General features: G+C 39.0%; 1 protein-coding gene across 2 annotated transcripts in view; it reads right to left on the bottom strand.

Annotated features, from left to right (window-relative positions):
* Positions 1–419: 419 nt before the first annotated feature.
* TPH2 (tryptophan hydroxylase 2) overlaps positions 420–14,285 on the bottom strand; it is a 52,643-nt gene continuing 38,777 nt past the window's right edge. The window contains exons 9-12 of one of the 2 annotated variants that reach the window (XM_072879801.1): positions 9,579–9,674; positions 2,033–2,166; positions 1,815–1,944; positions 420–1,664 (exon numbers count right to left, since the gene is read on the bottom strand). In XM_072879801.1, coding sequence (XP_072735902.1) covers positions 1,626–1,664; positions 1,815–1,944; positions 2,033–2,166; positions 9,579–9,674 — 399 coding nt within the window. In that variant the 3' untranslated portion in view covers positions 420–1,625. Of the gene's footprint in view, positions 1,945–2,032; positions 2,167–9,578; positions 9,675–14,285 lie in introns of both variants that reach the window. The other variant, XM_072879710.1, reaches the window with a different exon arrangement.

The following is a 14,285-nucleotide window of genomic DNA, read 5'->3' as shown; positions in this document are numbered from 1 at the left end:
AAGAAAGAGGGAGAAACTTCCATGCCAAGGTTGCCAGCGATTCCTCTGTGATAAGTGCTAGCTAACAGAGTCAGCACTAATATCTGGAAGTTCAAAAACTCCTCTGGCATGCTGATCCCCATGGGATAATTCAACAGCTCTTCATTTGTACCAACGGCAGTCACAGTTAAATCTAAAACTAGATTTTTCCATACCCTATTAACAGCAGCATTAGAATGCAGCAGGGACCATCCAGAGAAAAGAGCGTTTTCTGTTATCTCATAGTTATCTTTGAGGAGGTGGCAGATTTCCCTGTGAAAATTATCCTTATAGATTGCCTCTTATTTAAGGATATGCTGGTACTATCAAGTGGTGCTCTTTTTATGCTGAAATTGCTAGCAACACTTAAGAGTATCTGCATGACTCTCTCAGCTGGGAGAGCAGCTTCAATAGATACCTGTTTTCCATATATGTAGACAAGCTATGACACTTTCACCCATACTGACATGATCTGCATAAGCCATGTGGTTTCCATTAAGAAGGGTCCATACAATATAGTCAACTCTCCATTATCTTGGCTAATAGGAGAATAGAATAACCCAGATAAAGGAAAGACATGCATAATTATTGCTTCCAGATAAGAGCTGGCTCAAATATTTCTGCACTGTGCTCCCCAGACAGAGCTTGTACTTCTCTCAGAGCTTGCTAACTTAGGGTTTATTAACTCAGGCATTACCTGCATCCATCTGGTACAAGCTAGGCAGCTTGGTGTCTATGATTTAATCACCCCACAAGTAATCTACTAACCGATTATTGTCTTGGCTATAATTAAATAACAACTTCCATATTCACCCTTTTATATGTGCTGATACTGATACAGCGGAGACCCAGTCATGCATGGCCATGTCAAGGTTGAATGTGGCATAATGAGGAAAGGCAAATTATGCATGAAATGCAAGAGGAGTATGTTCAAAAGACAAGGGAATGCAGAAGGCACACAATGATGTAGAAGGGCTTTATATTCACATCTAACAACCCAGAATTAACACAAGCATTTCCAGATAGCCCTCACAGAGGAAGTATGCTCAAGACTGTCACAGGTAACACATGCATGAACTAGAAGTACCTTTCTACATGAATTGTCAGAGGGTTTTTTTTTTTATTGTGTTGCAATTACTCAGCCACATTGAACATTTGTCAGTTGTGAGTTCTCATAATCTGTAATCTCCACAGACCTTTTAGTACTGATACATAGCCTTCCTGACCTCAGCATTGGTATATGAATTGTATTGTTCAGTCACAAGAGACACTCAGTTCTGTTACAGACATATGGGCAAAACATTGTCTTCACTACTATAGAAAGAAATACAGATTCTCTTACAAAGAAAATGAAAATGTTGCAAACAATTTTTTTCTGGATTCTTATGGGAGGAAAGGGATTACAAAGAAATAAACTTAATGAAATCAGCAACACAATTTCTTATACATTGAAGTGAATCATCTTATAGAAACAAAACCATTGCCAGGCAAGTTTTCAATGTTGTACTTGTACATGACATTGTGTTGAGGAATTGATGATTATATGCTGCCACATTCCATGTTGCATTTATGAATTAGCATTGCCTTGGTTTGTCTGCACGTTACAATTAGACAGCGCTACACAATGACGCAAGCCACAGGCCAAGCTGTAAAGGGAAAATTGATGGGTTTGAGAAGTTAGCCATATCATGTGATGTTACTAGACTGGTTACAGAAAAAGCAACTGACAGCAAATCACAGTGCCACACCTATCAAATCCCTAAATATCTGTTCATTTTGCTTAAAGCATCACATACAGTGTTTAAATCACTGCGGAGGTCCTGGACAACATTTTCTATACTCCTGGTATCCTTCAGAATCTCAATGCTTTGCGTATATGGATTGAAATACACAGAGAAGGGACGATTGATTGATTTGGCAAAGTCCCTGAAAGAAAAAAGAAAATTAACACCTCTTTTTTTTCAACTGCTAAAGAAGAGAAAATTAGATTTTTGAGTCAAGGGAAATAATTTACCTCATCTTTTCTTTGGCTTCTTCAAAACTTTCTGAAACAAAGTAAGCTTCCTGGAAAGTAGTGATAAGGCATTCTTGCAAACAGGTTGTCTTTGGATCAAATGTTTTCACATTGGCCTTGTCAGAGAGAGCATGCTGCAAAATACACCACAGGATCTGTTAAACCATATTTTGATACTGCTGTTCATATACACAGCTGTTCATATATACAGCTTTTATATCACTGTGCTGTATGTTTCCCATTAGTTGGTAGCCTCTCTTGTTTTACATACAGTGGTTTTTCAGTTTGAACAGAATAAATCATTTGTTACTTAAAAGCTCTTTTTATGAGAGTAATTTTTTCCCAAAAATAATTATTAAAATAATAAAGAGGAGACTAGAAATGCACCTGCCATGTAGGCATACAGACTGAAATCTTCAGCTGCAAACAGGAAAGTCATCAAATAACCATTCCTGAAAAATTATCTATACAACTACAAATATGTATGTCTCCAAAACACCACTGAACTGGCAGAATTGATCATTGTCTTGGTGGGTGAACTGAGTCTCACCAAACCATTCATATAATCTGTGCTTTACATTTTCATGCCAAAATCATATACTATTTTCCTGACAGTGAGTTTAAGAGTGAAACTATATATCTGAAAACCCATTAAATAACGCCCATTTCTTGCATGCTGATGAAATACATTACCCTTCTGCCATGTACACCTGAGCAATAACGCTCTGTATAGTACTGCAAGGAAAAAATAACTAAATAAACAGGCATAGATAAGTACAGAGCAGACACTGGGCAGATGAGGCATCAAATGCTGCTATGCAGAGGAGAGATTTCCAATTAGCCTTTCTCTTTACGTGACTGGCACAAGCCACTAGAAAGGGCACAGAGGTTTCAAAACTGCAAATCAGGTACTGAGACATTTTCCAACACAATCTTTTTCTAGCTCCCCTTTCCACTTGAATACTTTTGTTAGCTTTTGGATCTACCTTAACTTTTAGAGCACACATATTTTCATCCTCAGTGCTCTGTACAGAAGTACAACATACGGAAGGAGAGCATATTTAGGTCAACTTTCAACTTCCTTTAGTCCCCTAATATCTATCCATAGTGAAGATGTGCATGAAAAGCATAGAGAAATGACAGGGAGGGAGTAGATCCCTGAGGTCCATAGGTGCCTCTTATTTCTTTACTTTCTTTCTGCATGGACTTTTTTTACAGCAGAGTAAGGTATTAACCTTAAGGTATTCACCACACCTTTTATCCAAGCTCTTGCTTATGCTCATTCCTAAATCCCTGTGAAAGGCTCTGAAAATGTCACACTAGTTCTCAACCTGCAGTCTCCAAATAACAGGACATAAAATTGGAACAAGAACCTCTTCCTCCCACCTCCTCTCTCTCCAAAAATAAATACATGAAAAATTAATGCATAGAATCTTAAAATGTCAGAGAACTATCTTTCTTTAGTACATGTATCTTTTCCTTCTCACAAGGTTTGCTGTTTCTAGCCAGCCATCAGTTAAACAGGTTTGAAAACAAAAATCAAAAATGGTCTGTCTTAACCAGCATCCTCTTCTAAATGGATTGCAGGAACAGGCTCACCGTATTAGGCCCCTGTCCATATCCCTGTTGTCACTTTCTCCTTGCAGAGCCATGGTGTGGTAGAGTGCCTGTAAATTTAGGCATTTACCTCCTTCTATCGAAATTAATTTGTTTTTCTTGACTGGGAATTATAATAGGCTCCCTGGGAGGTTAATTATAGATAAAAACATCTCCTCTTAAGGTGCCTTTATACTTCCAGGTGAAACTTGATGCCTCAAATGCCTAAAGCACAAAGTTTTAAAACTCTGAGTGGATTGAGTGAAGCCCTGTGTAGGGAATCAAGAGAGTGATACAGGCCACGTTTTCTTAAGAACTGAATCAGTAGGTGACCACATCTGGCTCATGGATTATTTGCTGTACAGTGACAGCTTCAACACAAAGTGTGACAGTGTTGTCCTCTCCTCTTCTCCTCCACTCACTAATGGCCTCTGCTGGGCCAAGTCTACTCCTTGGGATTGAAGCCATCAGAGGCAAGAAGGAATGCAGCCTGTGGCTCCTACATCCTGATTTTATAGAAGGGGAGAGTTTAAAGAGAAGCAAAAGCTAATTCTTTATCACAGTGGATGTCCTCTGAGAAAGCCTTTCTGGTTATTCTCCTCACATTATCTATATGAAATGACTTCTACTTTCTGGATCCCAGTTTAGTTTACGCATGAGCAGAGCTGCTGCTTCACAAAGCAACCCTGCAGAGACTGGGATGTGCAGACACCAGGAAACACACAACCTGGAAACAGAGGGTAAAGAATTCAGACATGCCTTCAAAGTTAGGTGACAACTGATCAGTTATTCTTAGGATTGTATTTTGGGAATGAAGCGCCTAAATTCTGATGAATTCCCACCTAAGACACCCATGTCCCTTCTAGGATATGGTCTTTTGGCTCTTGCATCAAGTAGGCATTGTCATGGCTACCAAAGCAATGGGAAACATATTTGCAAATCTGGATGGTGTTTTCAAATTCTGCAGCCTGGCATCCGTAGCGCCTACTATTGAGTTGACATGCTGACACCAGCAATGCCAGAGTTCAGCAACTGAGCTGACCCTCCAGACAAACCTTCAGACAGACCATAAACTGTCTAATGTGAACTAGGATAGTCAGGACACTGACTCAAAGCCGAACTAGAGTTTTTTTTCAGAAACACTACAGTGCTCTAAAATGTTGGTCCTTGGCACTCCCAACATTATAAAGTACAGAATCTCAACAAAAAACTTTGTCTGGTGAGTCCAAAAGCCCTCAAGCTCGGCCTGTATTTTTTTTTAATGAATACTGTTCACTTATGTTTTGGTTGGACATTCAGTTCTTCAGTGAACTCAAATGAGTAAGCATTCAATATGGATTTCTCCATCAGAAACCTCTTCAGTTATCCACCTCCAATGAGATGTCAAGGCTAACAATCATATGGAAAATAGCTTTTGGTCAAATAGAGCATCTTACCATCTTGTGGATTTGTGGTAACTGTGTCTAATGGCCCATTCATACAAACTGTAGTGCTTATGCTAATAGAGCTATTGGCGATTCTCCTTCAGTTCAAGCAACAACAGTTTGGATTGAAACTTCCAAATGAATCATCACTGATTCCCAGGAAAAGCAGCAGTATCAGACAACTGGACAGCTTAAGAATTAGACAATTGCTCATATTGGAAATAAGCATAACACTAAAGAAATGCCTCCACTCCCTGCTAGATCAAAGGTTAAGAGAGTGATGGAGGTACCTAACCACACGTCTCTAGGGCCTAGGATGTCTGATGCATCTGTACAGGGATGGAAGATATAGCACAGCACCTAAAGAAGACTTACACGTTTCTGGAGTGGCAGCTGGAGAGCTGGTCAGATATACTGGGGCATCTCAGATGGCACCAGGCATTTACACTGAGCAACTGTGAATCATTTCCTAAGTGACCACTATCACTGACACGTGAAAAAAGTTTGGTCTTGTAATTTCTCCTTTAAGTATAAAAAATGGAGTGTAATAATACAACTTGGAGCTTTTCAGTTTCACCAAAAAAAACCTGAAAACCCAAAAAGCAAAATCTTCAGCTAGCAAGGGGAAAACTTGAGTTATAAATACTGCACTGTCTGAGGAGTACAGGAGGGCAGAATAAGAACACAGGTGAGAAGTGTGCCAGTACTGATTTTATCACCTTGTTATTCCGGGGGGGGGATGGACAGGGGGGACACAACGACAGGGGGACACACAGAGTCTTGGAAAACCTGCTCTTTAATGTTTTTCTGCTTATCTACAACATAGGTTGCAAATCTGACAGTGTCCTGATTTTACCAGGATTTTTTTTATTTCATCAGTATAATTTTATATATTGTTCAGACAAATGAGGAAAAGACTTTCTTTTTAAAAAGAGCACTAAAATGAGCATCTGGGATCCAGGAGTTTTTTTCTCCATCATCTCCATCCTCTTCAGAAAACAGAGCCAAAACTTGTATTTGAATCTTTTTGGTTATAAAGGCTAATGCTGGCTCTTCTTCACATAAATTATTATTAAAACAAAATATGACCGGATATTGTATTTGACTTTGAAAATCTATACAGAAAGATTTGAAGTCTATCTCTCTGTTAAATATAGAAGCATATAATAGGGATATACGACTTGATCTACAGCCAACTGAAGTTGATAGGAGACTCCTTTAATGAAAGGGTTCAAGAGAGCATCATACAAAGTAAATGGATTAAAGTTTCCAAAGACATTTGGACTGCCTTTTAGAAATAGTTTTAATAATTGAAATGTATATTATTTCTGCCTTATCTCTAAGCCTCAAATATATACTGTGTAATAGCGTTAGCTAGAGTTAACCTGACTATATTAGGCAGAACATTTTATAACTACTTACTGTATTATTTGGTTTCCCCCAGGCTTCATTTTTAATCTTCTCTTCCTCCTTATTTTGTTGTGCTTTTAAATTTTTTTTGCTTGATGCTTCCATAGCATGCACATCAGGAGTTGCATTTTTTTAATATCTGAAATTTGAAGTCTAAATACTGAGTGGGGAAAAAGGCTTGAAGGGAAACCTATATTGATAGGCTGGTGCCCACATTTCTCTAGCTTTTATAGTTCTTTGTTGCTAAAGCTGTTGACCAGATTTGTGGAGTGGAGCAGTGTAATATAGAAAGAGGGATGACTGAACAAGCCATTCCTCATCTGAAAGGCCCAAATACTGCTGGCCACTTCCACCCTGCAAATAGTGCAACTTATTTATTTCTATAAGTTTCTAGAAATTATACATAAAATTGGCCACTGTTTTGTTTCGTGTGAACACTGTTGCATTGAAAAGAGAGCTGATAGGGAGGGCAGCTGCAGAAAGGCTTTTCTTCTTGCTGACAAAAGCATATTAATATCAAATGCCTGTAAAGTCAACGTAGCAAAATTCAACACTGAAACAACATCTGCATTCCCAGTGACAAGGATAAATAAGTATTTGAACTTCTTCACAGAAGGGACTATGGGCCCACAATTGCCACTGTCTTAAGAATGGCAGTAGTTATTTCTGAAAGGACTTCACTCTGACTCCTGTGAGAAGTATGGGTGTTGCACACACGAGGGTCAGACTTCATGGCCATGCAGTCTGAGTCTCCTATTCATCCCCACTCACCACGGAAATAGCCAGTATTGTTGTCATCATTTTCAGAGCAATTGCTGCCATCCATTAGCATTTCAGTTACAATCAGGATATTGATATAATCAAGATCTCAACTACAGTCTTATGTAAGTCAATGCAATATTAGCATTATCTTTCAGACACCTTCTGGTCAAGGAAGAAATTTTCCCTCCCAAGGGGTGCTAGGAGATACAGGCAGAGGTAAGGGAGGTTGCTTTCCCAGGAAACATCAGAGACCGGCAATGGCGTGATGCAAGGCTGTGCACCAATGTCACGGCTGCCCAGACATTCTCTTTCCTAAGCACCTGCTTGATGTATCTTGTTGACAAGAAGCACACTCACTGCCAGGTTTCTGGTCTAGAAACAGCTTCTCCCATGGTCAGATTAGCAGAAAACTTAGTAGTTTCTTGCATTTTTTCCCTTACCTTTTACCTTCTTTTCTACTGTGGAGCACAGTCCCACAAAGACTTTCTGGACATTCTTCACCTTATCAGTTCCTTCATAGAGACTATGGCTACTTGTGGTATGGTGCTGTTCTGTGCCTGCAGCTTAGTCTCTCAATAACTGAAACATCTAACTTAAGTTCCTATGCTTGCTATATGCAAGATCTAGTGACATTTAATAGCTTATGATACACAAGAGGTCAACCCAGATGATCTAACAGTCCCTTCTGGCTTCACATCTATGAAATATATATGTAGTGTAATAGAAATGTATATAATATTATTGATTTATGGCAAAATTATTATTATATACATATATATGGCCATACCTTTGAAGCAGATCAATATAGTGCATTAATGTGCACATTATTTAATTTTTACTGTTGCTTTTCAAAAGGATTATCCTTTGCATTTATACTTTGAGATTATGGCTGAATGAAGAACACAGATTTGGGATCACAAATGTGTGGTAACAAAATATGCACACTTGACAAGAATAATGTGTTTGTTTATGACATGGATGGTAGAAGATTTATTATGTTCTTGACTATTCATTTCCTTGCTTTTACGCCCTTAGATTTTGTAAATGATGTAATAGGTATTTTCAGGGTCATCACCTAATGACTGTAACTGTTAGTTTAAATAAAAGGCCTGATTCTCTGCAGAATCCTGCACAGAATTTGGGGCTCAGCACTGAATGTTGTTGAGCCAGAGGAAAAGAAGTGGGACATGCTAATCTCTTTGCATTTAACCATCTTTGCACTGTGGGTATAAAATATTGTCAGGCTGATACAGAATGCTGCTGTGGCTGAAGAATGCACTGAACTTAGAGCAACTGTAATGCAATCAAAGAAAAAATATTGGAGAAGGTAATTTTCTTCAACCTTTTTTCTACTAATGAAAGAATAGCAATTTGACTAATGAGCTTTGCCATGAATATTCTCAGCTACAGGTGAAACAAACAGCAAAAAGAGACTGAGATACTTCTATTAAACTGCCAGGTAGTTCACTGAAAGCCAGCCCAGGAGGGTGGGAGGATGCTTAAACACAAATAAACAGCAGATATATTGCTAAACAGTTTGTAAATACTATTCTGTATATGCTTTCTAAAACCAAATGTTTACTTGAAAAGCCACCAAGAGTTCATTTGGGTCCCAGAAGATAGTACTCCTCCCTCTCCTTCCCCTTCCCTCCCATCTTGCCAACAGAGAGATGTATTATGTCCCAAAATACTACACTTGTGACAAAATACCTTTTGCTTGTTCCCTATGTTTTCTAGGCATAAAAAGAGGCAATAAATGATCCACTGCAACTACTCACACCATGCAAAGTTAAACACTTTCACCTTTATAAGAATAGGGCTCTATGTATTGTCACATAGGCATGTACGTCAAGTCTAACATGAGTTTATAAGCATTCCTTAATTTTAAACATGATTAATCTACTGAATCAGGGCCTTAATAAATGTTGTTCTTTTCATATCAATAACAAATCCATTGAAATACACTGGATTACTTACAACAGAATCGTGTCTGATTTCAAAACATTTTTGTGTGTGTATTAAAAATATATGCTTCTCTTCTAAACAAAGCTTTCAGAGCCCAAGGCACCCTTACCTGTTAGAACCTATGAGCCTCCTTTTACAAGAAATGCAAATTCAAACAGAAATAAGTTTTGTAGTTTATAGTTGCTTTGGTACTTCGGGCCTTACAAATCCATTTCATGCTTCAAGTGCCAGCTGATATTTCAAGCAAAGCTTTTAGGTCAATATCACGTTTTAAAAGTCAGCTTTTTATCTTGAGAACTTTAACTATTATTTGAAAGTCAAAATATTTTACATCCAACTATTATTTTGTAAGATTAAAAGAAAGTTGATCCTGCTTTAAGGGTACATACCTTTAATTCGCCAATAGAAGACAGAAGTCCTGCCCCGTAAGCACGTAGTTGTCCTTCTTGCTTGCAAAGGCCAAATTCAATCGTAAAAAAATAGCACTGTAAAATATACAGATACATACAGTGTAGTTGCAAACAGGCACTTCAGCAATGACAATCGGTACCATATTCACTTGATTGCCCCACTTCTTCAGAATTTCATGTCTTTAATATAACTTCAGATAAAGTATGTTATTACTGCTAAGTACTTTAAATGTCGTGTTCTGCAGTAAGGGAGTTTTGCACAAAAATATGAGATTCTGCTTTTTTTCTGGGCACCCAAGCAGTTCGCAGGAATGGCCAGTTAGGAACAGACAAGCAAGATCATTTAGGTACCAAAGGTGCTGATAGTAATCTGCAGAGATTTTTGAAACCTTCTGAAATAAATGAGGTGCCTTAAAATAAAATCCTGCAAGGTAGTTGGTCTGCCTGTCTAGGAACCTCTGAAGATCTCTGAGATCTAGTTCAGAGCACTCAGCTTTAAGCTCAAGCTGATGCCACTTTAAAGTCTGGCACGTATTTAAGTGCTGTCTTGAGTTATAATGAACTTACTTATATGTATGTGCGTAAGAGCCTTCTTGAGCCAAGGCCTTAGTCTTCACTAGATTTTACTCTGTCATAAATGAAGAACTAATATGCCACTTGGCTTCTTAAATTACAGAAAGAAAATTACAGTCAGCCGAATGAGTTCACTTGACCAATCCATTACAATTGTTCTTTAGGTCTCCATTCAATCAGGTAACATATCTGAGCTGTAACACTGATGAGAAGCTGTGAAATAAATGTGCTAAATCAGCACAACAGTACTGTATCTAACTCAGCTGTATCCACCCAACAAAGTTAAATGTTAGGAAGACCATAAGAAGCACAGATAGCCCACTGTCCACTAAATGCAAAAGACGACAGTCACTTCTGCTCCTATGGTACTGAGTTTTAGTTTGGTTTTGTTAGGACACATCAAGATTGTCTTTTGATGTTAGATCAAACCGTTGAGATTAAGCTAGTAACTATTGCTACATATAAAGGTTTTAGGAAGTTGATTTCTAACTTATACAAAAATACTGCATATACACACACACACACACACACCCCCATATGTGTGTGTTTATTACATTATCTGACAATTCCAGTTTTTGTGCAAAGGGACATTAACACCACTGAACCTAACATGTCTTTGCAGGAAATATGAATTTAGGATAAGAAACAACCCAGTATTTGGTACTAAATCTTAAGTTTTTCTGAATAACTTGAGAATGGATCCTAACACGATGATTTTTTTTGGTCCATTTCCTCCTTAATCCCCCCCTCTCTTCCAGGCTGAGTATCATACTAAATGCGAAAGAGCAGAAATTAACAGTTCTTTTAAGTTCAACAAATGTTTAGAAATTGAGAAATTATTCATTTCTCTGCCTCTCATAAAAGTTCTGTAGAGTTAGTGATTCATGCAGCATAGCACTATGTAGAAGGGTGTAATAAAAAAGAATTAAAACATGAGCCCTGTGTCTGATCCAAACCTGCTAAGTCAGCTGGGAAGAAGGAAAGGTTGCAGTGACTTCAAATGTCTTGAGTTAGATTCCATCACAGCAGTCAAAGGCACAGATATCCACAAGAGCAGGTGAAAGCACAACATTGTCAAACAAAAAAATCAAAGTTCCACCTCTGGCTTTGCTATTGACTCAGACAAGCCAAGTTGGCATAAAAATTTTCATTAGATGCAATGAGCTGATGTCAACACTTAGAGGAAGGCCAAGACAACTGGCTTCCAAAAAAGATGTCTCGGGGACAAACAGCCAGGCACACATAATGACAAAGGCATCACTGTAGGAGTGATACGTGAAGCTGAGAGACCTACCACCAAGAAGAGTACAAACTTAGCTTCCCTGCCTAAATATTTTGCCAGAAAAACCTTCAGGAGGCTACAGTCCTTGTTCTGTACATGCTGCCATTGTCAGCAATGAACCACTCAGCTTTACACTTAAATCCCACTAATGTCCTTGAATTTGCCCCCTCCCCCTCAATTCTCTTAAAAGAACCCATCAGGTAGTTGTTATGCTCTGACATAAACAACCTGACAGATACACAGCAGAACTGGGCTCCTGATAAAACACAGTGATCACAGTAATTTTCATTCTTAAAACCAACAGCAGCTAAAAGGGGGGAGTCTGGTGTTTGTCTGTTACGGGTCTGTAAGAGAAGCCATGACTTTGTCCCCATATGTGGGACACATTTACTGTAGCCCTTCCTCAGGCTGAGGAGGACCAAACCGACATCATGCTGCTCCCAGGAGAATGCCCACTCGGCAACCCAGAGGGCCAGCGGAGGGAGGGAAGAGAAACACTCTCCACTCCCCTGAGGATGTGCACTCATGGGGAAGGAAGGGGCAGAAGGCAGAGAGCTAACGCTGGCACAGGAGAGAGCAATCCCTGCTGCCCAGGGGTAGGGTGTTCACAAGACAGAGGGAGACCTCGATTTCGCTTCCTCCTTGATGGATAAATAGCACACAAAGAGGGAGCTTTTTTTACTTAAGTTCAAAAATTATTATAATTGTTACTATTATGAAAGGGAGTCATATTTATGAGCCAACACTTGCTGATGAGAGCCTATCTTGAGTATTGATAAGACTTGCACTCTCAGTATAACTCAAATAAAATGCGTACAAAATGACCAGATGATAAAATACGTCTGCCTACTACTAACTTGTGGTATTAAGCTATAGCATTAAGAAAAGCCCTTCAGATGAAAAGCTGATTTTTTGATAAGTTTGCCATATGCAACAACTACAATTTCTGTATTTAAGAGAGCTCTGCTTAGCTAAGAAAATGAGATAGCTCACCCAATGCTGCCATCTTCAGATCATTAGTCAGCAATACACGATTCCCCCCACGCTCCCACTCACGGACAAACACGCAGAGGCGGCTCGGTGCATTACGAGACTCCGCAGGCTTTGGCAAGGTGTGCTTTCAAGTCTACAAACATCGAGGCATACTGATAAGGATGTTAAATATTAACTATATAGAGACACTTTTTATAGGCCAGACCCACTATGTGCCTCTCTTTGTATGGTAAACTACACTGACTGTGGTACTCTGTATATTATATACAGGATAACTGCACCGGAGCAGAAATGACTGAACAAAGAAATGGCTGTTGAGACGAATAAATTTTTTAAAGCCTCACCTGAAGGCAAATAGCTGATTATTACATTGTTGTTACATGTAGGCTGGTGAATGCAAGCATGAATGGGGCATGCAGGCTCCCATATTCTGATTTCAAATCTTGGACCTGTCTCTGACATACTCCCCAGCCTGCGGCCCCAAACATGTGGCTCCTCTACAAGCTACAAAAATATCTTGTCAGCTCCCTTTACTTCAAGTTCCACCTCATCTTTCGGGTGAAGTGTGGCTTTGCTACAACCTATAGGTAGCCTCTTTAAGTAGGAAAGGTGTCTTTCCATGTTGTATAAATTCTGTAGTTCTTGAAGAGCCTTCCACTGAAATGCCGCTCTGTTAGCCAAATCAGCAAAATAAGATGAAGAATCAAAGTACCAAATAAGGATTAAAAATAATTTTTAAGCCAAGAGACATCAATGTAATGATCAAGACTGTGCCAGGAGCACAAGACAGTGTACAATATGATTTTAATTTACTTCTCTTATTTAACAAAGGTATATGAAAGATACTTTACAGTCATGCTCATGAAACACTGTCTACATGGGTTCAAAAATTATTAAATAGATCCATGGAAGAAAATCCTATTAAGGGCTATTAAATACTAATATAGCAGATCTCTTCCTTCAGAGTCCCTGAATCAAAAGTCATTGGCAACTAAAGCAGTATACCAGGAAGATATCACCACCATATGGCTTTAGACCTACACTGTCCTCCAGATGTGTGTAATTTGCTAGTGTCAGAGACAAGATACTGGGGTAGCTGGTCTGGCCCAGTCTATGTGCAATTGTAAGAGTCAGATTAGTTGTCCTACTATTGACAGGAAAGATACAGAACAGATCAAGTCCTGGCAAACTCCAAGCCTGGTCTCCAGGGTAAACACAATGTCTATTCTTCATGTTCAGGTACTGTCCTGCATTATAAACTGGGCTACCAAAAAGAAAAAGAAAATCTCAGTGACAGCTATGACAGCTAATAAAAAAAAAATCATCATTCAAGGGTGTTTAGAAGTTTTCAAAGGCAGGAAAAAAGGTCTGATAAGCTCAACTCTCCTCATCCGACTGGTTTCTAAGGCTTTGAAAAATCACTCCTCACATCACATAATTTTGAATTTGGGAATCTCCCTCCTGGGACCTGTGCAAAGAGCTTGTGCAGGGTGTTGGGTGCTAATGTCACAGAGTCAGTACTTCAAAATCTGACTTGTCCATAAAAAGGCCTTTCAAGCCATTCCACTTCACTTAGTTTTCTTTGGTATAGCTTAGAGACCAGTATTTGTGTTCACTTGGCAATTTTCAGCATGATGTATAACATGATATTTTATCTGTTCTCTAAAAGTACCTTGTAAAGATGTTGTCAGGATGAGTCCTGAGAACACCAACCATGTCAAGAGCTGATTCACTTGCACTCCCTGCTGCAAGGGGGAAGAAGGGGAGAATGAGTAACTGCCTGACTGCAACCCTAGCACATGGACAGGAATATTCACAACTACAGGAACTGCTAATGG

This window comes from Ciconia boyciana, chromosome 1, assembly GCF_034638445.1.
Source record: "Ciconia boyciana chromosome 1, ASM3463844v1, whole genome shotgun sequence".
Taxonomy (NCBI): domain Eukaryota; kingdom Metazoa; phylum Chordata; class Aves; order Ciconiiformes; family Ciconiidae; genus Ciconia; species Ciconia boyciana.
This window is presented reverse-complemented; position numbering and strand designations above follow the sequence as displayed.